The sequence below is a fragment of the Hakea prostrata genome, chromosome 2 (genome assembly GCF_041222555.1).
Source record: "Hakea prostrata isolate BN-2017 chromosome 2, UWA_Hpros_2, whole genome shotgun sequence".
In the NCBI taxonomy this organism is placed as follows: Eukaryota; Viridiplantae; Streptophyta; class Magnoliopsida; order Proteales; family Proteaceae; genus Hakea; species Hakea prostrata.
The window spans coordinates 3,042,315-3,067,223 of NC_142601.1; the positions used below are offsets into that span (position 1 = coordinate 3,042,315).

Genomic DNA, 24,909 nt, shown 5'->3' on the forward strand with positions numbered 1-24,909 from the left:
TGGAACATGGACTCCTCTAATACCATCTAGGCTGTTCAAAACTACTAAATCTTTGATGTAGATGTGGGTGTTTTACATGGAAGACTAGCGTAGGCACTACCATGGCGGATACAGTGTGACATTCCCCTGCATGTTCCTCCATGGGGGTTATCATACAATTCTATTCACTCACTGTGGTTCAAGGAATTCCCTCAGAATATCAGTCACAAAGAGTGGAAAAAAAGCAAGAAAGAGTCATAAGCATGACTGCATCTCAACAGACCTTCACAATGGATTGTGCATATCTCCGGCCCCTTTACTTCTATTCCATCATCACTAAGTAATGAAATGCCTGATGAAGTCACAACAAAAGGAAATGCAAGAGGTGGAGATAATGGAGATTTTGCCACCTTTATGAACCTCTGACCTGCACACAGAAAATAAAACAAACATGAACAGGGTTGAATAAACTGACATGTCGTACATACCTTGACTTCATTCCATTAGTACCAAGAGGTCCAAGACATAATAAAGTTACAGGAAAGGGATGGGCATGCCAGAAGTATATAGTATACAGCATCCTATCTGTCTGTCTCTCTCCTTCCCCCTTTTAAAAGTGTAAGACAGTCATTTCAGAGGAAGAGAGAAATCTACATAGGGTGCTAGAATCATGGTAAGAAATGTTGTAGAAATATCGCCGAACTTGGTGATATCTCAGTGTTTTGGTAAGTAGCGACATGAAACCCCCTGGTGAAAACAAAATTACAAAATGTCAGAGATATATCACTGAAACAGGGCGATATTTCACCCAAACAGGGAAATATTTCGCCGAAACAATGCTATATTTTGCCCAAACAGGGCAGTATTTTGATGAAACAGGGCAATAGTAGATATTGAGATGATGGGATCACTATTTATTTGCCTACACTTGTAGTGTTGACTGTTTTACATGATATAAATTATATATACTTGACTACATGTATGGTATTGAGAGTGGGTAGCGAAATGGTGACAGCGAAATTTCGCACATTACTAGAATATAGCATACTTGACTACATGTATGGTACTGAGAGTGGGTAGCGGGTAGCGAAATGGCGACAGCGAAATTCCGCACATTGGCTAGGATATAGTATTCCACTAGCATACTCAGCCTTTCCCTGATGTAATATAGATTTTCTAAGAAATGGATGAGACAACATAAACAAACAGATTCGAAGCCATTAAAAGAAATTAGAAATGCGAAGCACCTAATTGGTAAAAATTTTCTTTCTCTGAAATCTGAATTAACATGAAAAAGCATCAACTCCACAACATCATAACAGCATAAACCACTGCACTAAAAGAAAAAAAGAGGATCACAACAAGAGAAACTTTACATCTAGGGATAGCAGCAGCAATGCATGGCGCAGACTTTAGCCAATACAAGACCCAACCCATTTGAAGCATTGTTCAATATCCCCGTGAAGATCCATGGGTCCTGTCTATTTACAAGGCAGCCTACAAGGGGTGGTTGGTCCAAGTTGTCAAAAACCTAGGTCTGGTGTGAGGTGTGGGTGCCATTATATAGAAAGAATAATAATGAAACATTTATTTTATCTAATTGACATAAATTTCAAATTCAAGGATTCTAAAATAATTTACATTTATTTTATAATTAATTTTATATAGGTTGGTCAAATTCTTTGAAAGTTTAGTGGCTCAGAATTTACACATCACCAACAGTTTCCTTTCAGGTCCATTACTCCAAGGAACTTCAATTTCCAAATGGATAATCTATTGCCATATCCTGAAGAAACAACAGAAGCACCATAATAGAAGACATTATAAACAAGATATACATGACCAGCAAGGTCTTCAGGCAAGAAGTGAGCTTATTTTCTTAATACATCCAAATATGATACTGGTATCTGATAAGGTTTGTTATTTTGAGAAAGAATAAGGGGAAGAATGAGGGAGAAGAGAAGATGGAAGCCACGATTTAGTTGTGGAGGCTCAGATAGAACTTGTGAGCACTCCTCAAAATAATATCACTTTATATAGGCTAATTTACAAGTATATTCTATATAGGAAAGCATCAACCAATTTCGATTGGTATAAAACTCTTAACTACCACCTCTTTTTCCTATCGAGAGTTAGTGCACTAACTCTCGATGGATCTGTCATTTCCCAAATTGCCCTTTCCTAACACTCCCCCTCAAGCTGGAGCATATATATTACTCATGCCCAGCTTGTTACAAATATAGGTAACTCTTGTATGCCCTAGAGCTTTGGTGAACAAATCTGCGAGTTGTTCTCCAGTCCTCACATGCTTGGGGGATATTATGCCTTGTAGTAACTTCTCACGAACAAAGTGGCAATCAACTTCAATATGCTTGGTACGTTCATGAAAAACTGGATTTGATGCTATATGAACCGCAGCTTGATTATCACACCATAACTTCATTGGTATGTCACCAATAATTCCTAATTCCTGGAGTAATTGTTTTATCCATACCATCTCGCATGTTACCTGTGCCATAGCACGATACTCAGATTCTGCGCTTGATCTTGCTACCACAGTTTGTTTCTTACTTTTCCATGATACAAGATTTCCTCCAACGAATGTGCAGTAGCCTGTAGTCGATCTTCTATCAATAGGTGATCCAGCCCAATCAACATCAGAGAATCCTTCAACATTTCTATGCCCATGATTAGTGTGAAGAAGTCCACGTCCTAGTGCTTTCTTAAGATACCTCTCAATTCGTATAACTGCATCCCAATGTGATGTTCGTGGGGCAGACAAAAATTGACTCACAACACTAGCTGGAAAGGCAATGTCAGGTCTAGTCAAGTCAGATAATTCAGCTTTCCAACAAGCCTTCTGTACTTCTCTGGATCATCAAGAATGGTTCCATCTTCTGGCATTAACTTTAAGTTACATTCCATGGGAGCGTCTATGGGTTTTGATCTCAACATTCCTGTTTCAGAAAGCAAATCTAGTACATACTTCCGTTGAGATAAGAAGATGCCCTTTGTTGATTGGGCAACTTCTACTCCTAGAAAATACTTTAACTTGCCCAAGTCTTTGGTCTGGAATTTCTCTTGCAAATAGGTCTTTAACCTATCAATTCCTAAAGTGTCATTTCCTGTAATGACAATATCATCAACATAAACTACAAGAAAGATTTTGCCTGCATCAGAGCTTTTAAAGAATACAGAGTGATCACTTTCACAACGAGTCATCAGTCATCCCAAATTCTATTACAACAGTAGTGAATCGTCCAAACCATGCTCGAGGTGACTGCTTGAGACCATATAATGATTTGCGGAGGTGACAAACCTTATTCTTCTCCCCCCGAGCAACAAACCCAGGTGGTTGCTCCATACACACTTCCTCATGCAGATCTCCATGAAGGAAGGCATTCTTCACATCCAACTGAAACAAGGGCCACTGGTAGGTAGCGGCAAGAGAGATTAAAATGAGGATGGAAGTAAGCTTGGCAACAGGTGAAAAAGTATCAGCATAATCTACGCCATAAACTTGAGCATAGCCCTTGGCAACGAGACGAGCTTTCAGGCAAGCTAAAGAACCATCAGGATTAACTTTCACAGTGAATATCCACCTACAACCAATAGCTTTCTTTCCTGAGGGTAAAGGCACAAGATCCCAAGTCTGATTGTCCTCTAAGGCTTGTAATTCTTCGTTCATTGCACTGACCCACCCAGGATTAGACAAGGCTTCAAGAACATTCTTAGGAATAGGATAAGTCTCTACAGTAGATAGAGCAGTAGAGAATCCAGGTGATAAAGTAGAATATGAAATAAAGTTAGAGATGGGATACTGAACACAAGAACGAGTACCCTTCCGAAGAGCAATTGGAATATCAAGGTCAGATGTGGCAGGAACGTCCGCAAGATCAATAGACGAAGTCAGCACAGAGGTAGAGACCGTAGGTGCAGGGGGGGAGCCGGTGGTTTTGGACGGCGCATGTACAATTTGGTGATGTCTGGCGGAGGTGGAGGTGAAGGAACTGTACCCTGTGGAAACACACTTTGAAAAATACAGAGATCATCATTTAGGTCAGTTAAACTATGAGATTCAGTAGAAAAAGGAGTGGACTCAAAAAATGACACATCTGCAGTAACAAAATATCTTCGTAAGTCAGAAGAATAACAACGATATCCCTTTTGAGTACGAGAGTACCCCACAAAAATACACTTAAGTGCACGGGGATTAAGTTTAGAGATCCCTGGGCGATGATTACGAATGTAACATACACAACCAAATACGCGAGGAGGAAAAGTAAATAAAGGAGATGAAGGAAATAGGAGAGAATGAGGAATGCCACCTTTTAAGACAGATGAAGGCATCCTGTTAATAAGATAACAAGCAGTTGAAACTGCATCAGCCCAAAAGGATTTAGGAACCTTCATCTCAAATAAGAGAGAACGGGTGACCTCCAATAAGTGTCTATTTTTTCTTTCTGCAACCCCATTTTGTTGAGGAGTATCAACAAAGGAGGATTGGTGAAGAATCCCATTAGAAGCCATAAATTTACAAAAAGGATCAGAGAAATATTCTTTGGCATTATCACTACGAAAAGTACGAATAGGAACACCAAATTGAGTACGAATTTCAATAACAAAAATGTCAAATAATTCTGAACGATTTTTCATTAAATAAAGCCAAGTGACTCTTGAAAAGTCATCCACAAATGTAACAACGTATCTGTAACCTGAGTAAAACTAATAGGACAGGGTCCCCACACATCAGAATGAACTAGAGAGAAAGGGTGATCTGATCTGTTATTTATACGAGGAGGAAAACTCACACGATGAAGTTTTCCAAATTGACAAGACTCACAGTCCAACTTAGAAAGAGAATGAAAACGTTTATCTACCAATTTTAGGTTTTCCAAAGAGGGATGCCCCAACCGACAATGTATTTGATGGGGAATTGAAATACTAGAACAAGCAATAGAGGATATCTCCTCGAATAGATACAACCCCCCAGACATACGGCCTCTACCAAGCATCTTCTTCGTCGTAAGATCCTAAAATAAACAATGTCCAGGAAAGAATTTCACCAAACAGTTATTAGTGGAGGTAAATTTATGAACAGATAATAAGTTAAATGGCAAATTCGGTACGTAAAGAACTGAGGGTAGGGTAATGGATGGAGTGAGTTGAACTGTACCCACTCCTTTAACATTGATATGAGAGCCATCAGCAAGTGTAACCAAAGAAGATGATGGAACAAAAGAGGAAAATATACCTGTAGCCCCGGTCATATGATCAGAAGCTCCTGAATCAATGATCCGTGGGCGAGATGTGGTTGAAAGGCAAGCAGTAGCATTACCTGTCTGAACAAGGGTGATCCGAATATGATACTGGTATCTGATAAGGTTAAATTTCCGATAGTTATGTAGTTTCATGAACCCTTATTTTTAATTGCAATCAAAACCCTTATGCATGCATTTAAACCATAAGCTAAAGAAAGATAGGAACACCAGGTCAAAAATCATGCATCCAACCTCGAAAAATCCTGCTAATGATGGTATTCCTTATGTCAAGAAAAGGTTAACGAATCAATACTCTTCAAAGAATTAGGAATGCTCTCATGAGTCATTAGAATCATAGGTTAAAGGATTATGAAGCTTGGATACATGAATGCCCCAACCTGAAAAAGCATCTCCAAACTGCAGTATTTCAGGTAATTTGATAGCCAAGTCAGTGAAGTGAATAGGCATTGTTGACACCTACAGCAAGCTCTGGACTCAATAACTCATTATTTGTGACGGAAAGCACATGCTCAGTCACATGTACAGACTAAAGTACAGAAACTCAGGACGGTAATATTTTGCTTCAGGCTTTTCAAAATCCATTAGCAAAAGAGGCATTCATCAATAAAGAGATTGAGATAGTCAAATAAGTCACTTCAAATTGATTAATAACTGACATGGTAATAGTTTCAGAGCTCTGCTTATTTTTCTATCAGCAGTAACATTTCATTTCATTGGGAAAAGAAGGATAGTTACAGTTTGTAATATATCCAAAACACACCACCAAAAACTGCATACAGAAAATTGTTATCAAGAAGCAAGCAATCCCTCCTGAAGATATAATCATCCCTATTTAACCCAAAATGTTTCTTACAGGAGAACGACAAGTCAACACTTGTCAAAATCATTGAAGTTTGAATCCTTTCTTGAAATATTATCATTCCTGTTTAAGCCAATAAATTTCTTACACGAGAACAGCCAATCAGTACTTGTCAAAATCATTACAAACTCTATGGAGTACTTCACATCATCTTCAAAAATCTCTCCTACAGAGGCACAGGCCACAAACCACGGCCTATGGCAACATTTTTATGTCAAAAAAAAAAAAAAAAAAAAAAAAAAAAAGCCAAGTGAACATGAGAATTCATTTGGCAAAGGCTACTACATATGTCACCTTCATTTAATTAAGCCTAGGAAAGTTATCTTACGTTTTTAACTACAACTTTTGATCCTATGAACAGATCATTCTATATAGTCAGCAAAGAAAAGACAAGAGACCCATAAATGATTTATTCCTTCAAATCCTAGGATTAACTTCATTCTGTCAAAAAGCACTGAAGGATGATCTCATATTTTTGATGGCGTTGGCAAAATAAAGCCCCAATAAATCTATGAAGGACATTTACGGATGAGATGAACTACTCAATTATATATGTTGGTCAGAGTAAATTGTGTATCAAATCTTGAATCAAACTCCATGGAAAGAATACCAAGAGTAATAAGTTTGTCTGATATTTATGTATTAACAACAATAACAACAACAACAACAACAACAACAACAACACAAACAATCCTTATCCCAACTAAATGGTGTATGATACATGGATTATTTCCTTCCAATCAACTCTATTTGAGGCCATACTAGATAGAAGGCCTAAGCCAGACATATCTTTTCTAACCACTTCTCCAAAGATTATTTTAGGTCTATCCCTAGCTCTTCTAGTTCCTTCTATCTGGATTAAATCACTTCTTCATAGAGGGATATTTATAGGTCTCAGTTGAACATGGCCGTGCCACCTAATTAACGGGAGCTACTCCTAAAGCAAATCTAATATGATCATTCCTAACCTTATCCTTCCTAGTTGTACCACTCATCTATCTTAACATCGTCATTTTTGCTACATTGAGTTTATCTATATAATACTTCTTAATTGCCCAACACTCTATACCTAGTGGCGGAACCAGGATTCAACATTGGGGGGGGGGGGGCATAGTGACATTTTTACCCATTGCCTTTACCTTTAAAAGTTTTCCCAATATGGGTTTGGGGGGGGGGGGGCAAGTGCTGATATTTCACACTAGAAGAGGGTTAAAAGACAAAAAATAGCAAAAAAAAAAAAAAACCCAAAATAGGCTTATTTTAATAATTTTTTCACACAAAAAAAAAAATTTGGGGGGGGGGGGGTGGGGAGCCCAAGTGTAGGTCCGCCTCTGTCTTTGTCTGCACCATACACCATAGCTAGTCATAAAACAGTCCTATAGATTTCCTTTGGACATTTAAAGGAATACATTCATCACCCCCATCCACCATAGCTAGTCATACAATGGTCCTATAGATTTTCCTTTGGACATTTAAAGGAATACATTCATCACACAAAACCCAGGATGCACCCCTCCACTTTATTCATCCTATTAATTCTCTGAAACATCATCATGTATATTAACTTCTTTATTTATGATTGATACAAAATAACTGCTTTGTGTAGTCTCCTTCTCATCATTTGTCCAATTACGACCAAAGTCACATATTAGATATTGCGTCTTCATTCTACTTAGTTTAAAGCTTTTGGTTCCAAAGTTGCTCTCTATGATTCTAAGATGGTATTAATCCTTGCTTGTGACTCGTCTACCAAAACAATATCATCAGTAAAAAGCATACACCAAGGAGCCTTGTCTTGTGTGTCTTTGGTTAAATCATGTGAAGTGCAAATAAATATGGGCTTGATGTTGCTCTTTAATGTAGCCCAAATATAGTTGGTAATTCACCATGTTGTACCTCCCACTATTCTCACACTTGTTATTGAACCATCATACAAATCTTTAACCATGTCCACATATTTCCCTGCAACATTTGTTCTTTGGTCCTTGCCAAATTAACATTTTGGGGACTCCATCATAAGCTTTTCTAGGCCAATAAAGACCATATGGAGATCTTCCTTACATTCTCCATACCTTTTCAAATAACTTCCATTGTAAATCTTCGCGGCATGAAACCAAATGGGTTCTCTGTAATACTATTTTTTTTTTAATCTCAAATGGGATTCAAGTACTCTCTCTCTCTCTCTCTCTCTCTCTCTCTCTCTCTCTCTCTCTCTCTCTCTCTCTCTCTCTTAATTTTATAGTATGACTCATCAGTTCAATGCCTCTAGTTTTTATATCTCTTTATTTTTGTAAATTGGGATCTTTATGCTTCCCCTACATTCATCTAGCACCTTCCTTGTGCTTATAAACTTGATAAACAACTTGATTAGCCAAGCTAGCCCACAGGTTCCTAAGCTCTTCCATACTTCTATTGGGATTTCATTAGGACATTGTGCCTTGCCTATTTTACTTCGGACATCATAATTCTCTATATATATGTTTGAAAATTAGTGCCACGGCAAATAGTGTAATGTTCCAAGTGACAAATACTTAAAAGTATAGAAGCTAAGGGGCGAGGTAAAAGGTCGAGATAGCAAGAGTTGAATGGTAATCAACTAGAATGGGGGTCAATACACCAAAAGGGAGAGAGAAGGCATGAAGCCGAATAGATAGGCCATCGGCCTTGGAACCTCTTGAAGAGTCATTCACGATAAGATAGAATGCAATAGAAAGAAAGACAGGGAACGGGTTACCAACTCCTAAGATCCTTTAGTAAGTTGGAGAATAACTTCCCAGCCCCTCATCACGCACTAGTATTTTACCATCTTCAGTTCTAATACATTTAACATTGTGGAGATCACTACTCTTATTGTCTCTTATTTCAGTTATCTTATAAATAGTTTTCCCCCCTTCCTTTATCCGTAGCTTATTAAGTAGATTTTTATATTTTTCCTCCCTTGCTTTTCCTATAATTTCTTAGCTTCTTTTCTAGCCAACTTATACCTTTCTAGGTCCTTCGCCATATTTGATAACTAGCTTTCTTATTCTTAATGACCACTTGAAGTCTTGAACCTTACCATCCCACCACCAAGTCTATATAGGAACGGTGTTTTTTCCTTTCAATTCACCAATGACATCTTTATCCACCTTACTAATATACGCAGCCATCTCATTCCACATCATATTAATGGCCTCTTGAAATTCCCACTTTCCTTATTTGGCTACTTCATTAGTGAAAGACTTCATTTGATCTCTTTTAAGCTCCACCACCTTATCTTTATCCACTATTATACACACTCCACTTTTATTATTTTTATCCCAAGTGAACCAAAGTTTAATGTCATGCAACTCCATATATTACTGACAACGTTTGAAGCACACATCAGACAATACAAAGCAACTATGTAGTTTCTCAAGGATGTACAGTGATAGTACCCTATTATATTTGGTTTCAAGTACAATAAAATGGTAAACCCACATACAAATAAGAAGTTAGATTCCAACCTAAATTAGCCTCAAGGACAAGACGAATGGTCACAGCATGAGACCAGAAGATTCCTAAAGCAGCAACAAGATGAGACTCAACTCTTCCATGGTCTTTCATACTCTCTTCTTTGTTTTGAGCTGCAGAATAAGAGACATGTTAGAGATAGCTTTTTATTGGTAACAGTAATATCTGCAATTCAACTCTCATACTGGTTCTTCACTGGATAATGAACTCTAGTGGATGAAGATTTTTGGAAGAGATCTCCAGAATTGAAATAAAAAAAAAGACTACGAGTATTTTTTCTGAAAATTTTGCCGTCATCCTATTGTTCCTAAATGGGTCTCTTCAATGATTTGAAGCACCATAATGCGACAACAGAGACAATTAATAAGGGATCCCCTTACTTCAATTGAAATTGATTGGGCAATTTAAGGGCACCTTCTAAATTGCAAACTTTTATTCATCCTTTAGTTCACAAATTTTTTATTGACAATTTAAATATTTTTCTCAATGTCTATAGGTTTCTATAACTGATAAAAATGGAAAACTTACAACCTGATCAATACAATACAGTTATTTATACTCAAATCAATTAAAATTTGTTTCTTCTCACGAGGATTATTGTGCAAAGATATCCATAATAATTAGCATGATACATTTTATTTGTGATTAAATATGCTTATCCACAAAAGGACCGCTCTAAAATCTGCAAAGTCCAACAGTATTAAACCTTGGAAGGGGTACTGGTGAGATCCATCACTACTTCGAGTTCTCACTTGGTTGGTCACCACAACAGGAATTCGTGAAAACTCTGCAAGTGACCTAGAAATGTCATTTACAAAAAAGAAGTTACAATCAAAATGAAAAAGGCAGTCATTAAAGTAAAAAGGTTACAAGAAATAATCAAAAGGTCCTCATAATGTTTCTTACTTGATAGAAGAAATGTGCCAACCCAATGAATGTTGTCTGGATGCTCCAAAGTCCCTCTCATTTTCCCTGATCATAATATTAAGATGCATCATTCCTTGAATAACATGACGAGGAGTAAAATGTATTATATATCCCTGTTTTCATACATCGCCAGTGACAATGGGATAAGAAGCATGATACTAAGAAGCCAAACACACAACATTTGTTGATACAACAACAGAATTTTGTTGCACAAATAAATGCTAAATGGTGTTTAGCTATGTAAAATTGCAGCACAACCACCTTAGATAGATCATCCCCACCCCCCACCCCCACAGAAAAAAGGGGTGGGAAATACAACCTCTCATAAAAAATAAAAAAAAAGCCACCAAAAAAAAAAAAAAAAAAAAAAAAAAAAGAAAGAAAGAAACAAAGAAACAAAGAAACAAAGAAAGAAAGAAGAAGAAACAATAACAAAAGATAAAACACTGACTACTATGCTAAAATCTATCTTCCTCTTATTCCAGGATTGCAGGCCATAATCAGAATCAAATTCAACAGAGACAGATGCAATCAAATTTGCGAGTAAATATTTTGATTATTTTTAGTTGGAAAACACAATGCTGTATTTTTCTTGGAATCTTCACGTCAGACAACATATGTGGGGTCACCTGAGAGGGCAGACCTTGTTGGAACAGAAAGGTTGCTCCATTGAATCAGGAAACAGCCTCTCTGTCAAGTGGGTTAGGCTGTTTCTGTTATGACCCTCTCCAGACCCCATAATGGCAAAAGCCTCGTGCACTAGGTAAGCCTCCTATATATAGAGTAAACATGATTGGTCCATTTGCTATACATAATATTCCTTTGTGCACCTAGTGAGAGAGTAAGCTGAAATTTTCATTAAAGAATGTTTAAACCAGAGAATTTTATACTCTATGATCGTGAAGGTAAAACTTTGAGGTTGAAAACTATTGCCACAGTCAATATTACTTCTTCAGAGTAGTCCTACGGGATTTTGATATGAAATTATTCTAAAATCACAAGATTGACTGCAATAGATAATATTTTTGCTGTCTTCCTAGAGGCTTTATTCACTAAACATTGACAAACCGAAATCATGCCATAGCTTTTCTTGACATTGTTAACCGATCCAACACAAAGCATAGTTGTAAGAAAATGTGATACACGGCAGGGAGGCATTCCTTTCAGGCTTCCATCTTCAGATTTTTTCTTTTTGCATCTTGATCTGGTAAATATAAAGTGAGGGACTGAATCAATGATGCAGATAAGTCACCAAAGTGACCAAATTGTTAGAAATAAGATCTGGGTAAGGTTACTGTGACAAATAGCAGTTAAGAACTAGAGAGGCACAGCTCATTTGCAGCTCTCCCTCCCACAATTCATATTGAAAAAGTGTGCCCGTGGGAAGTCAGAAAACAGTAGTAGAAACCTTCAAAAAAGCAAGGAAAAAGGAAATATAACATAAAGAACAAAATTATTGTCCATGAGTTACCATTCATGTGAAGTGTGAACAGTGCTTTAAGCTCTTAATCAATAACATTTGACACCCCCCCCCCCCAAGTGGGGGCTTAAGTTGTATTGTAATAACAATTCAGATACTAACAACCAGATCAAGCTTGAGCATAAGCAACAAGAACAATCACCAGATAACATTGAAAGAGAACTTCACCCAAGAGATAATCATCAACAACTTCAGTAAGTAATTGTTAGGTATTTGACCAATGTCCTAAAAGCTCCGAAAGTTGATGGAACATGTTAAATCAAGCCCTTTAACCTATCCTATACTAAGCTGGTCCAATCTAGTGCCCACATACCAAGTGGGCCCTATTAGGTACATAGCATACCACCATGCTTCCATAGTCGTCATTCTAGTGGAAACGGAGCTCTATCAAGCAACAGCTCAAACAATTGGAAGCTGGGATGGGCAATATGGTGATTCCCACAAGATAATAAATTTAAGGAGATGATAAGTTCCATTAGAAGTGAGGCTCCAGCTGGAGTCAAGTTCAGAGAGCTCATTAGCAAGAAAGCTTTCACCTTTAGCCGCTTGAGCAACAAAAACAAAATGAGGAGACCAGTAGGTCACATGGCTTAAGTCTTCCACGCTTTCATTGCTTGGATTCAATGCCACTGCGGATGTGAGCCCCATTGGCTTTCAGAGGTGTCCCCCACTTGATAAGACACATGGTTTTAGAAGGAGAAGAAAGAGTAGAGCAAGGAAAGGAAATCTGAGGGGGAAGATTAGCAAACGTGAGCGCCTCATGCCACAGAAGTCTTCACACTAATAGTGTTGCTGATAGGTACAGCTCTCTCGCATGGATAGATAAGTGCACCCGCCCCCCCAACCTTGACCTAATCGTACTAATCATAACTAGATGATAGTATTGATCAATTAGGTAGCTGTGTGGACCTGGAATGCGGCAAGTATTCATGGGAGAAGTGAAAGCTGCACATAAATGTTTTCTTTCTCTTCTTGCGGTACTTGCAGTCCGCACAAACCTTTTCTCGCAATTCTTTGCCCTTGGTTGTCTTGCTCTTTCTTTTTTCTTATTAGCCGACATGACTCCTCTTTGAGAAGAGTTAGCAATTGTTAGGAGTCTTGAGCAAAGGAGTTCCCAAAAGGAAGTCCAAGCGGTCTAACGGTGATCATACACCTGTGCAAGACTTTCCCCACCATTTCCTTCATGCATTTGTCTGTTCTATCTGCTTGGTAGGTTACTGAGTGAATTGCCTCTCACTCCATATAAGTACCAACCTAAAGATTGAACACTTGGCAAAGCTCAGCCTGATAGGAAGAAGTTCTGCTATTCACTTGACACAAAACCAATCAGGGAAAGGAACATCTAAAAAACTTTAGAGGTGATACTGACTGCATCCCTTGCGAGAAACCTGCACAGCCGTCTTAAGCAAATGAACCCATGGATAAAATAAGTAGGCCTTCCTTGCAGACTGATCCTCTGCCTATGTAAGGCATTCAGAAACCGAAGCTCGCGTAATATCGGGATAGAGAGAATGGACTTGATTCAGCTTTGCCCACGAGCCATCTGATAAGAATCAGGGCAAGAATTTCCTTGTCCAGTAGGAAGTAGGGAGACCCCCCCCCCTCGCTCTCCTTGACTGTACATACGTTGCCTTCCATTGTCTTAACGAAGATTTCAGCGTACTCCTGCGCGCTAGGAAGCCTCTAGGTAAGGAGAAAGCCAATCTTCTTTGAAACCCGTCAATCCATCTTTAAGGGAGAGTGGGAAGATCTAGTCCAGGTAGGTTTCAATATGCAGGCGAACAACAGAATTGCACAACACTTAAATAAGATGCAATTCGCATGTGAATGAACGTCCACGATCATAAAATGTGGATTAAATCCTTTCATTTTGTTGAGAAAAATCGATTGTGGTAGAATGGCTTGAATGGATCAGTGTGATCATAAGCCCTCTATTTATAATAAAGAGGAAATAAGACTATTACATAAATACCCTTACTTGAGTAACAAAAAATAGAAAACTACATGAACTAAACTCTTAGAATTGAACTCCTAATAGAACTCAACTAACACTCCCCCCCTCAAGTTAAGGCATAGATATTAGTCATGTACAACTTGGCTACAATAGGAAGGAAATCTCCTTCCTTCAAACCCTTAGTGAAAATATTTGACACTTGGTCTCCGGACCTCACAAAAGGCATGTAGATGAGCCCTTGTTCAAGCTTTCCTTTGACAAAAAACCTGTCAATTTCAATGTGCTTAGTTCGATTATGTTGCACTGGATTATTGGCATTTGCCAATACTAATAGCAGCCTTATTGTCACAATATAGCATTATAGGGTTTGGAACTTGGACTCCAATATCTTTTAGCAGGTCTTTCAACCATAGTAGCTCACAAACTCCATGAACCATAGCTCTATATTTAGCTTCTATACTAGATAAAGCTACCACATTCTATTTCTTACTCCTCCAAGTAACTAGATTACCTCCAACAAAGGTACAGACGTACAGTAACATAAAATTGACTTCCTGTCAAGAGACCCAGCCCAGTCTACATCAGTGTAAGCTTCTACCCTTAGATTATCAGTGGGTGACAAAGTATTCCTTTTCCAGGAGTTCCCTTGAAGTACTACATTATTCTAGTAACAACCTTCACATGGGTTGAACATGGATCATGCATGAGCTGGCTTACTATTCCTACGACATAAGTAATGTCTGGCCTAGTGTAGGATAAGCAAATAAGTTTCCCTACCAGCCTTTGATATCTTCTTTTGTCCTCTCCCTCTTTCTCTTTAAGTTTAGATCCAGCCTCAATAGGGGTATCAACTGCTTTACACCATAACATTCCCACTTCTAACAATAAATTTAGAACATCCTCTAGGATAGGTATATACCCTTCTTTAATCGAGCCACCTCAATTTCTAAGAAGTACTGTAACTTCCATAGATCTTCAATCTCAAACTCTTTGCTAAGAAAGTCCTTCAATCTTTGTATTTCCTCACCATTATTCCCTATGATGACAATATCATCCACATAAATAAGAAGTGTGATATTGCTACCTGACTTCTTGACAAACAATGTGTAATCAGCATTGCTTTGTTTATTGGTCACTGCCTTTTGGAGGCGTCCAAACTAGCATCTGGGAGACTGTTTCAACCTATAAATTGACTTCTTCAACTGACAAACTTTTCCTGCAGTATTGTCATAAAAAAAACCATGTGGGATCTCTATATAGACTTCCTCCTCAAACTCTCCATGCAAAAAGGCATTCTTTACATCTAGTTGGTGCAGGTTCCAATCTTTGATCACAATCATAGATAACATAACTCTGATAGTGTTCAGTTTCACAAAAGGGGCAAAACTCTTTTGATACTCAATCCCATAGGTTTGGATAAACCCATTTGGAACTAGTTTAGCCTTCAACCTATTGACCGATCCATCAATATTCTATTTAACTACAAACACCCATTTACAGCCACGGGTTTTTTTCTTGGAGGAGTGTAACCAGCTCCCAAATATCATTTTTCTTCATTGCCTATATTTCCTCTACCATAGCTGCCTTCCATCTCTTATCAGCAGAGGCTTCCTACCAACTTCTAGGAAAAGAAACAAATGATAGAGAGGATATAAAAGCGTGGTGAGAGTCAGACAAAGAGTTTCAACATAAGAACATACTTCGTTATAGGTTGCTAAGTACAAGATCTAACTACTTTTCTAATAGCAATAGGAATCTCAGAAGAAGATACCTCAGGGGGAATAGTAGAATCTGATTCTGGAGCAAGAGACTGAAGTGGTAACATGTCATCTTTCTTCACCTACTTTGGCTAATTGTAATTCTTCTTTTGATAAGTTTGTATCTCCTTATTCTGATCAAACTTGTTTTGAAAGACCTCAATAGTGTGCTTCATAGGAGTGGTCTCCCCCTTACCAAGTTCTTCACATGGTTCAGAAAACGGAGGAGGAGAATTAAAATCCTCGGTAAACTGGCCGAAGTCTACCCAGGTCAAACTCTTCCTGAGCTCCTAAGTTGTGTTGAGGAGGTGTGTGGAGTTTATGTGTGTGCTATGAAGGTCCAGAGTTGGAAAGAACACCTCTCCTCTAGAACTCTCCCCTTGGAGAGGTGTATAGTAAGGGTAAGATTCATTAAAAATTACATCCATAGACATAATAGTTTTTCTAGAAGGATGATAACATTTGTACCCCTTTTGAGTAGCAGAATACCTCAGAAATATGCAACGTAGGCTGAGGAGCTAGCTTACTTTGGTGGGTTGTGATTTTAGCATAACACACACAACAAAAAACCTTTAGGGGAATAAAAAAGGAAAAGTCTCCTCGAAGAATCTCATTAGGACATTTAAAATCAAGTATCTTACTAGGCGTCCTATTCAAAAGGTAAGAGACAGTGAGTATGGCATCACTCCAGTATTCGTCAAGGAAACTTATAGCAATCAATAGAACGAGCTATCTCTAATAGATGCCGGTTCTTCCTTTCAACAACCCCATTCTGAGCAACCATATCAACACAACTAGTTTGGTGTATTATGCCAGCATTAGAAAGATATTTCTGAAATTTACCATTAATGTATTCCGTGCCATTGTCACTAAGAAGGATCTTCACAATGACATTGAACTAAGTTTTAATTATATGATGAAAATCACAAAAACATCAGAAAACCTCATTTTTTTTCGTTTTAAAGGATAAATCCACGTAGAACGAGAGTGACAATCAATAAAAGTAACAAAGTATCTCCGGGCCGTAATAGACACACAACAACATGGTCCCCAGACATCAATATGAATTAACACAAAAGAAATAAGTTTCTATTATAAAGAGAAGGTAAATAACTAGAACAAGTCAGCTTCACAAAAATGCAGGCTTCACAAAAAAATCTTCATTATTACAAAACAAACTAAATCATGAAATATTTTTTTAAGAGTTCCTAGAGGGGGTGACCGAGCCTACGATGCCATTGATGAATGTCTGACATTACCGAATGGACCTAATAAGAAGATGTAGCCAAAGCAAAAGTAGATCCTCCAATTGGCTCCAACAAATAAAGTCCATTGTCTAGTTTACCATGTCCAATCTACTTCCCTGTTACCAGATTCTGGAAGACACAGTAGGATGGAAAAAATGTCACTTTACAATTTAAGTCATGGGTAAGACTACTGATAGAAAGTAAATTAGTAGAGAAGGAAATACATGCAAAACTTTAGACAAAGAAAATGATGGAGAATGCTGAATGATCCATTTTCTAGCAAAATAAGAGCCATCAGCAATTCGAACTTTTATCTTTTCCAGAAGTCGGAGAATAATGTAAGAAAAAGGAGGATGAACTTTTCATATGATCTGTAGCGATTGTATCAATGATCTAATGAGTAGAAACCTACGAAATATAGAAGCTTGTAAAAATTTTACTAGAAGTAGCAAGGTAGAAGGTGGTATGGGCAATAGAGGAAGTAGTGGTAGAGGCTACACCAACAATAGAAGACTACAAAATATGTCGCAGAGTAGTTAATTCCTCCTGTGAAAAACCAATGTCTACAGAGGATGTTATAGGAATAGTCTTAGAAAGGTTAGCCTTCGATTTTCCCCTTCTTTGTGCCCTTTTGTGTTCAAAATCAGTAGACTTCTTATGGAGCTTCCAACAATTGGCCTTGGTATGAATGGTTTGTGACAGTGTTCACACTTGACAATTTCCTTGGTCGAATCAAATTTGGTGCTAACAGATTGTAGGGTTGATTTCTCCACAATAGGAGCATGAAACATGGTTAACCGACAGGTTTTCTCACACTGAACAAGGGCATAAGACTGCTCTAGTGTGGTGAAGGGAGAACAACTCAATACTTGTGTCCTGAACTAATCATATTCCACATTCAAGCCAACCAAAAAGTCATATACCCAAATCTTATCAACATGCTTCCTATAAGTAGCCACATCATCCGAATTAGTGGGGGTGATAATTCCCATAATGATCCAACTCCAACCAAAGAGATTACAATTCAGCATAATATTGGGCTTTGGGTAGTTTCATGAAGCTTATTCTGTAGCTCATAAACCTGTGTATATCCCCCAATTGTCCATATGTTTTTGTAGTAGCCTTCCAGATTTGGGTTGCAATATTGAGTAATAGGTATCTAAGGACAATATTTGGATGCATGAAATTCAAAAGGAGACATGATAAGGGAGTCAATTCAAGATCCATTTATCTTGAGAAACACATGTGGTGGTAGGTTTGATAGAGGTGCCTATAATGTGTCCAACAAGTCCTCTTCCAACAATAATGAGGTATGCAAATCAAGACCATATCAAATAATTTGTTCTATCAAATCTTAATGAAAGAGAAGGAAAAGTAGGGTAATGTTCGGAACCAGTGGGAGCAGCATTACCACCGGTGGTTGCCATGTCAAAATACTATCAGCAGTTCTTCAGTCTTCACCCTTTCAAAACAACTGAAACGTTGTAGAATGGAATAGTTAGACCACCCAAACATATCTAGGGAGTAATAGAATTCTAAGGGTTCATAGGGTAAGTGACATCATCAGCCCTTCTTTTTTTTTTTCCTTCCTTTTTTTGAGTGGTAAGGTAGAATGCAAAAAACAGAAACTGAAGGGCGAATGTGTTACTACAGGTTAAAAGAGGGGCTTATAAGGCCAAAAAAAAAAAAAAAAATCTTCATAGGACGCATGATTCAATCGGTCAGGTCTAGGTTTATAAAAACACCTCTCTTCCTCCTTCGACTGCATTCTTTTTCCTTCGGGTGGTGGTTCTAGCGATAAGGAGATGATGGAGAAGGCGATGGAGGTTCTGGTTGGCTTTCTGCAGGCAAGTGGTGGTTCTGGTTGGTTTTCAGGCAGTGATAGTCTGGTGACAAGGAGATGATGGAGGAGGCGATGGTGGTTCGGTTGGCTATCTAAAGGCAGCCGTCAATAGATTTTAGAGTAGTTGTAGAGATGTTGGGTCGCAGCGGCAGTGGTCTTCATCAATGTGAGAGAGAGAGAGAGATGTATTGCAGTGGTGGTGGATGTAGGTCTTCGTCAAAGAGAGATCGGCGAGATGTTCTTCTTTTCCCCTTCTTTCCTTTTTGTTCTTCTTTTGTTTCTTCCCTAATCGATTTTTGGCTCTGATGCCATGTTGAGAAAAATTGATTGTGGTAGAATGGCTTGAATGGATCAGTGTGATCCCAGGTAAGTGGAAAGAAGACTATTACATAAATACCCTTACTTGGGTAACAAAAAATAGAAAACTACATGAACTAAAACTCCTAGAATTGAACTCCTAATAGAACTCAATCAACACATTTAGTGCTCACTTTGGTACACTCTGGATGTAAAGATCGTAAACAAGGATTTCATACAGCTAGACTGATCTTCAAGAGAAGACTCATAACTCTAGCCTCATTTTTTGCCAGTGGGGTCAAAATCCCGCATTTTTATGATAGACAGATGTCCTGTATCCAAATCTTCATCCATAGCAAAAGGAGAATCTGCTGAAGAAAGAGAGGCATCCAAAGAAGCAAGGGTGAGCCAAAATCATGCATTCTATAATGGCATAAAAATCAGACTATAAGGGCTTTTGGGCTTAGCACACAAACAAAGACAGGACCTGTATATTCAACCAAAAAGAAAAAGACAGGACCCACATTCTTTTCTGTTTCCGGCTAGTCCTTTTTTTTCCGGAATCATAGAAGCAGCCAAAGGGGCACACATTTGCATCTGAAAAGCCGTGCAGTCTGACCTTCCCCTTGCTTTTGGTTAGGAAAAGGCTCTCAACTCACCATCTCAATTTAAATCCAAAGAAAAGTATACCATTTGAATGAAGAAAAAGCAGGCAGATAAAATAAATAGAAGCAAATGAACCGAGATAACCAGGGGGCAGGAAATCAAAAGATTCGCCCACAGCATCAAGAAAGGGCTGCTTTCCCAGGAAATGCAGATAGGGCATAATCCAAAAGAGGGGGCAAAGCAAAGGAATTCATGTAAAAATCCCAGATAGGAAGGAAGTTAAAAAAGATCTGCTGAAAGATCAACTGATGCAGAAGAAGATGAGTTCAAGTTCGAAAGGACCTACCTTTCTTATTCGAGGATTCCATAGTCGCTAGGTGTTCTAGGCAGAATCAAATGTTATGAAAAGGGCAATCTCAAGCCTTAACTTAAAGGCAGGCTTCTTACATACTTATTGGCTAGGCTTCCTCTTATACTGTTAAAAAGAACATTGTATATTATCGTGTCTCTATCTTCTTCACACGTGTGTGTGTATATATAGACACACACACATATGAAGAAGATAGATCAGATCCACTTGCCAAATTAAGCTGAACTTCAGATAAAGTAAACAAAGGGGCTTCTAGCAGCATTTCCTGAGACAGGCATTTGATAAATCCAATCAAAAGGGGAACTGAAAGATGGAAGGGGGATCCCAAACTAAGCTTTACCAATTGCATAAGACAGAAGAGCCTCCTAACAAAGTCAATGCCCATCTTGTTAGATCTAGAACGTGCGTTAAAGCAGCTTCTGACTGAAATAGAAGTCGAAGTCGTGCTCTTTTCTTTGTGTAAAAGCCCTTTTCAACCCGTACTGTACCTAATTTCCCTCATAAACTACTTCGAAGTTTCCATCTTTGCTACTTACCTGCAATAAGAGTTGTCAACCTAGTTTAGCTCTAAGAAGGGGAAAAAAGTTGGCTTTTTCTTGCTATACTGTATAAGATAATTAAGAAAAGTTGAGAATTGAAAGTAGGTGATAAGTACGGGTGGAAATGTATCATCAGTCTTTTTCTTTTTTTGAATTCTAAATAGTGTATGTGTGTAGCATTCTCTATTAAATTCAAGCTTAGGCCGAACTTCTACCAACCCAACCCCAGCTCCACCTCCATTGGGAGACTTCCCATGCTTTTCGTAGGATACCTGAATCAGGCTATTTTGGTCCATGCTCATTTTGGAAATCACCTAGTTTTTATTTTGGAATAAAAAAATAAAAAATGGAGTGCATACATTTCCTTCAAGCATAGTTGTCAAGGGACCGCTTAGTTGTCCAGGCTGATTTGTAGGAGCCTCGATAGCTACTGCCTTATTGTAGGGTGCCCTACACTGGTTTAATTGGTATCAGACCAGGTTATTGCACTTATTTATACCAAATATTATTTAGATTTTTTTTATTTATTTAAGGGATTATTCATAGATAAGAAAATGTCCCCTATTTCAAGCAAAAATCCAAAAGGATAAAAATTCAAATCAAATTATGATGTATTTAAGTTAGGAGGGGGGGGGGGAGGATGTACACTTAGACCGGCATAAGCACCTCAACACTGCCTTCGCTGGTGACTTACCACCTAAGCACTTTACTGCCCAAACACACCTTGGATTGCCTTGGTGCCATGCCAACTATGCTACAAGGATGCAAGAAAAACTACCTCCTAGAAAGGAAAACAAAACACTCAATACAACCTAACAGGAAGAGAAGTAAAAATTAAATAAAAAAATAGAATCATAATATTTTCAAAATTATCAACTTGACGACTTATTCATATTTAACATATGGGATGGGTTCTTTAACAATTTTTCAATTTTCTCATGGACCTGGGTCAATAGGCCTTACAGCATCAAGGTCTCTGTTTTGTGTGAGGCTAAATGCTGGTTTTAAAACACTCCCTCGTCTCAATCACAAGGGATTCTTTATGCAGCTCAACTAAGCATCATCACAACTAAATGGGATCAGCTCCACAGCTTCCACCAGTGAGAGCCATACTTGCAATTCTCAATACCAAACATTCAATATAAATATAAATAAATCATATCATCCAGTCTATTTCAATAGTGAATATTTTAGAGTGCCAGATATATCTACCCTGAAACAAGGGCAGCCATGCTGTCAATGATGAGCAATTTCACCTGATGTTGGAGGATTGACAATTTGATTTGCTGCAAACTGGGAGAAATAAAAAGTCAATCATTAACAAGCCTTTTCCTTCAGATACTCAATAAAGCATGCAATAGCTATTAGAAGTTAGAACAGGAACTAGAAACTGGTTTGAGGAATTGTTGAATAAGGCTTTTTGCCAATTATCCAAGTTTTGGAGAAAGGTACCATACTATGTATCCAACAAAAAATACTTTCACTTGAAACTATTAATACTTGATAATATAACAAAGTGTTTCAAAAATATAATAAATGAAAGACCGTGAAAATACAAACATTTGATCTCACATCAAATGGGGGATAAAAGGAAAATTGCACAATCAATATTGCCATGCCATGCCATGCCATGCAGTTGGACTTCTTGAGCAGCCAGCTCAGACTTCCTAGTTCTGAACTTAGTTTCCAAATTGATGCAAGAGAGAAATCATTAAATGAGATAAGTTCAGATGTCCATGAATAATTGTTTTGAATAGATTGTAACCCACCATTTATTGAGACAAATCTACATTTACTCAACTAATGCAAACCTGTGTCCAAAGACTCATTTTAGATTTGCTATAAGCCCACCAAACTGCCTAAGCAGGTCAACGTGTAATAGTAGTGGCAATCTGTTAAAAGTGTTCCTACAGATATTTTCAGGACATGCCTAACATCTTGTAACTAGACATAGTGTTGTTTAACTTTTTACCTTTTACCTTCCTTAGCTGTCTTATATTAGCATAGAGAGGGAAAGTATATTGTCTCTTTCTTGTAAATCATACTTTGACAACTTGATCTTGGGGTCAGTCTCGCCATCACAAAACAGACAGGTGACTCAAGATCTCGATGAGCCCGTTGATTTTTTTCCCTCGAGGCTTCATCTCAAAGGGTATCAGGGATCATTTCGGACTGAAACTTGCTGTCCAGCATATTAAGGGTCTTATAAACACACTAACACCCCACATTTGAAAAGAAAATGTAAATGCGACATTCACTTTGAAGCCCAAGTTGGAAACCACTACGCTGAATTGAAACCCTAAAATAGGCCTATTGTACACAACATTGCATAAATATATCATATACTCATATAATAATGTTCAAAGTTCACACAAGTCTTACACAATACACATGTTCATAGTTCAAATGATAATCCCATCATCACAACTGACCATCCATTCATAAGTGAAGCAAAGTTGAAGCAAGCAAAGGTAAGTGTTCTGGTGTGAAAACTCTCTGTCTCAAAGAGATTGAGCAGAGATATCTCGACTTGATTGAGTTCATAGTATAAAATTCAATCGAAACACGTCTTTCGGTTGAAATTTCGCATTTTGAAAAGGTCAAAACGAAACATGGGGACACCGAAACAAAATAACAACTTTCAATTGGCACTTGCGAAATTTCGTTGAAACTTGGTCTAAACCTGGGTCAACCGGTTCGACCAGGTTTTTTCACTCAGTCATGAATTTCGATCAACACTCTGCATTTTGCAGAGCTTCAATAGAACCCAGTCAATACCCCAAGTTTCGACAATTTGTTTCCCCTATGATTTTAGCTTTGTGAGCCCAATTCAGGTGATTTTTTTAACCATTTCCTTCCCTTCTTTGGTGATTTTGACAGTTCTTGGTGGCAATTTCATGGTTTTTTGCAAGGTAACATAAATTTCCCAAATTTTTTATTTTTTTCTTTGTTTCATCCTCAAATGATGTTAGTTTCTTTTGAATGAATATATGTTGTCTCTAGTAGCTAGATCTACAAATGTATGTTGTTAGATTTAATTTTTGAACTGTGCTAGTATTTCTTTATTTTTCTGATGTTAAAAATTACTTGCAAAATTATATTTTTCAAAATTAACTTATATATACATAATGTATTGGCTTTGTTTTGATGTATGATGGTGTCCAAATTAATCTTAGGTTGTTTCATTTTGATTTCATGTATTTAATAATTACTAAAAATTAATATTTTAATTATAAGAAATATCTTTAATTAGCAAAGAAATCGCAAAGTTGGGAATACCTTAGGTTATAAGTAATGTGTGTTTAGGCAAAAAATTAGTTACTTTGTATTTGAAGTTTTGAACTAAGAAGTTATATATTGAATGTTTTGTTTATAGTGTATTTGTAAGAAACCTCTCAACATATCCTATGACTTCGAATGACAACATTGATTTTTTAGCAAAATGCATGTGCCAATGTGCTATTTATTCTTTAATTAGCTTATATACAGAGTCCCACCCTAAAGTACCTTGAAACACCCGTCGAAACTTGCTGTTGAAACTTGCAGGAAAGAAGTACTAAGTTTCCCCGAAATTTTAGTCGAGACCACCAAAGTCTCGGTTTTTCGGAGTTCGAAACTCAGGTTTTGATCGAAACCTGGACTATGATTGAGTTAAAGACCTTTTAAATCCTAGATTGGATCAAGTTGGTATGCAGTCTCAATCAAAATATCATATTGTATCGACCAATATATTTCAGTCGATACGATATGATATTTTGACCGAAACAGTATCGAGCCGAAACGACACAATGGAAAGTTATAAAATGTCCATTTTCGAGTTGTTTTTCGACCAATCGTCATTTTCGGCCATTTTTAGCAATATCGCCCTTATAGTTTCGACCCTATTTGAATTTTTTATTTTTTTATTTTTTTATTTCTCTTGCTTTCATCCCTCTTTTCACCTAATTTCTACAACTCCATTTCATTCAAACCCTAAATTTGCTCCTCCATTTGTGCATTTTCTCAAATCTTGCAAGGTGAGTAACCGACTTCCCCATTTTTTTAATTTTTGTTTTGTTTGTGCCTTAAATCTTCTTGGATTGCTTCCAAATTTAAGAATGTTTACTTTAGAGTCTTAACCTATGAATTTGTAGTGTCAAAATTAATTTTTGATTCTTCCTACTATTTTTTTATTTTTCTGTTATTAAAAATTATTTTGTAAATTATGTATATTGCTAAAGATATATATGTATAGTAGATGTATGAGCTTCAAATTAATGTATGTGAGAGTTGAGACA

The 24,909-nt window shown here is 37.5% G+C and overlaps 1 protein-coding gene across 3 annotated transcripts in view; it reads right to left on the minus strand.

Moving 5' to 3' along the window:
- Nucleotides 1-71: 71 nt before the first annotated feature.
- The window catches only part of LOC149023288 (DNA repair protein RAD51 homolog 2-like), a 40,322-nt gene continuing 15,484 nt past the window's right edge, over nucleotides 72-24,909 (minus strand). For 2 of the 3 annotated variants that reach the window (XM_089143845.1, XM_089143847.1), the window contains 5 exons: nucleotides 21,845-21,925; nucleotides 10,519-10,584; nucleotides 10,319-10,410; nucleotides 9,606-9,725; nucleotides 72-406 (listed from right to left, as the gene is read on the minus strand). In XM_089143845.1, coding sequence (XP_088999971.1) covers nucleotides 204-406; nucleotides 9,606-9,725; nucleotides 10,319-10,410; nucleotides 10,519-10,584; nucleotides 21,845-21,925 — 562 coding nt within the window. In that variant the 3' untranslated portion in view covers nucleotides 72-203. The other variant, XM_089143846.1, reaches the window with a different exon arrangement.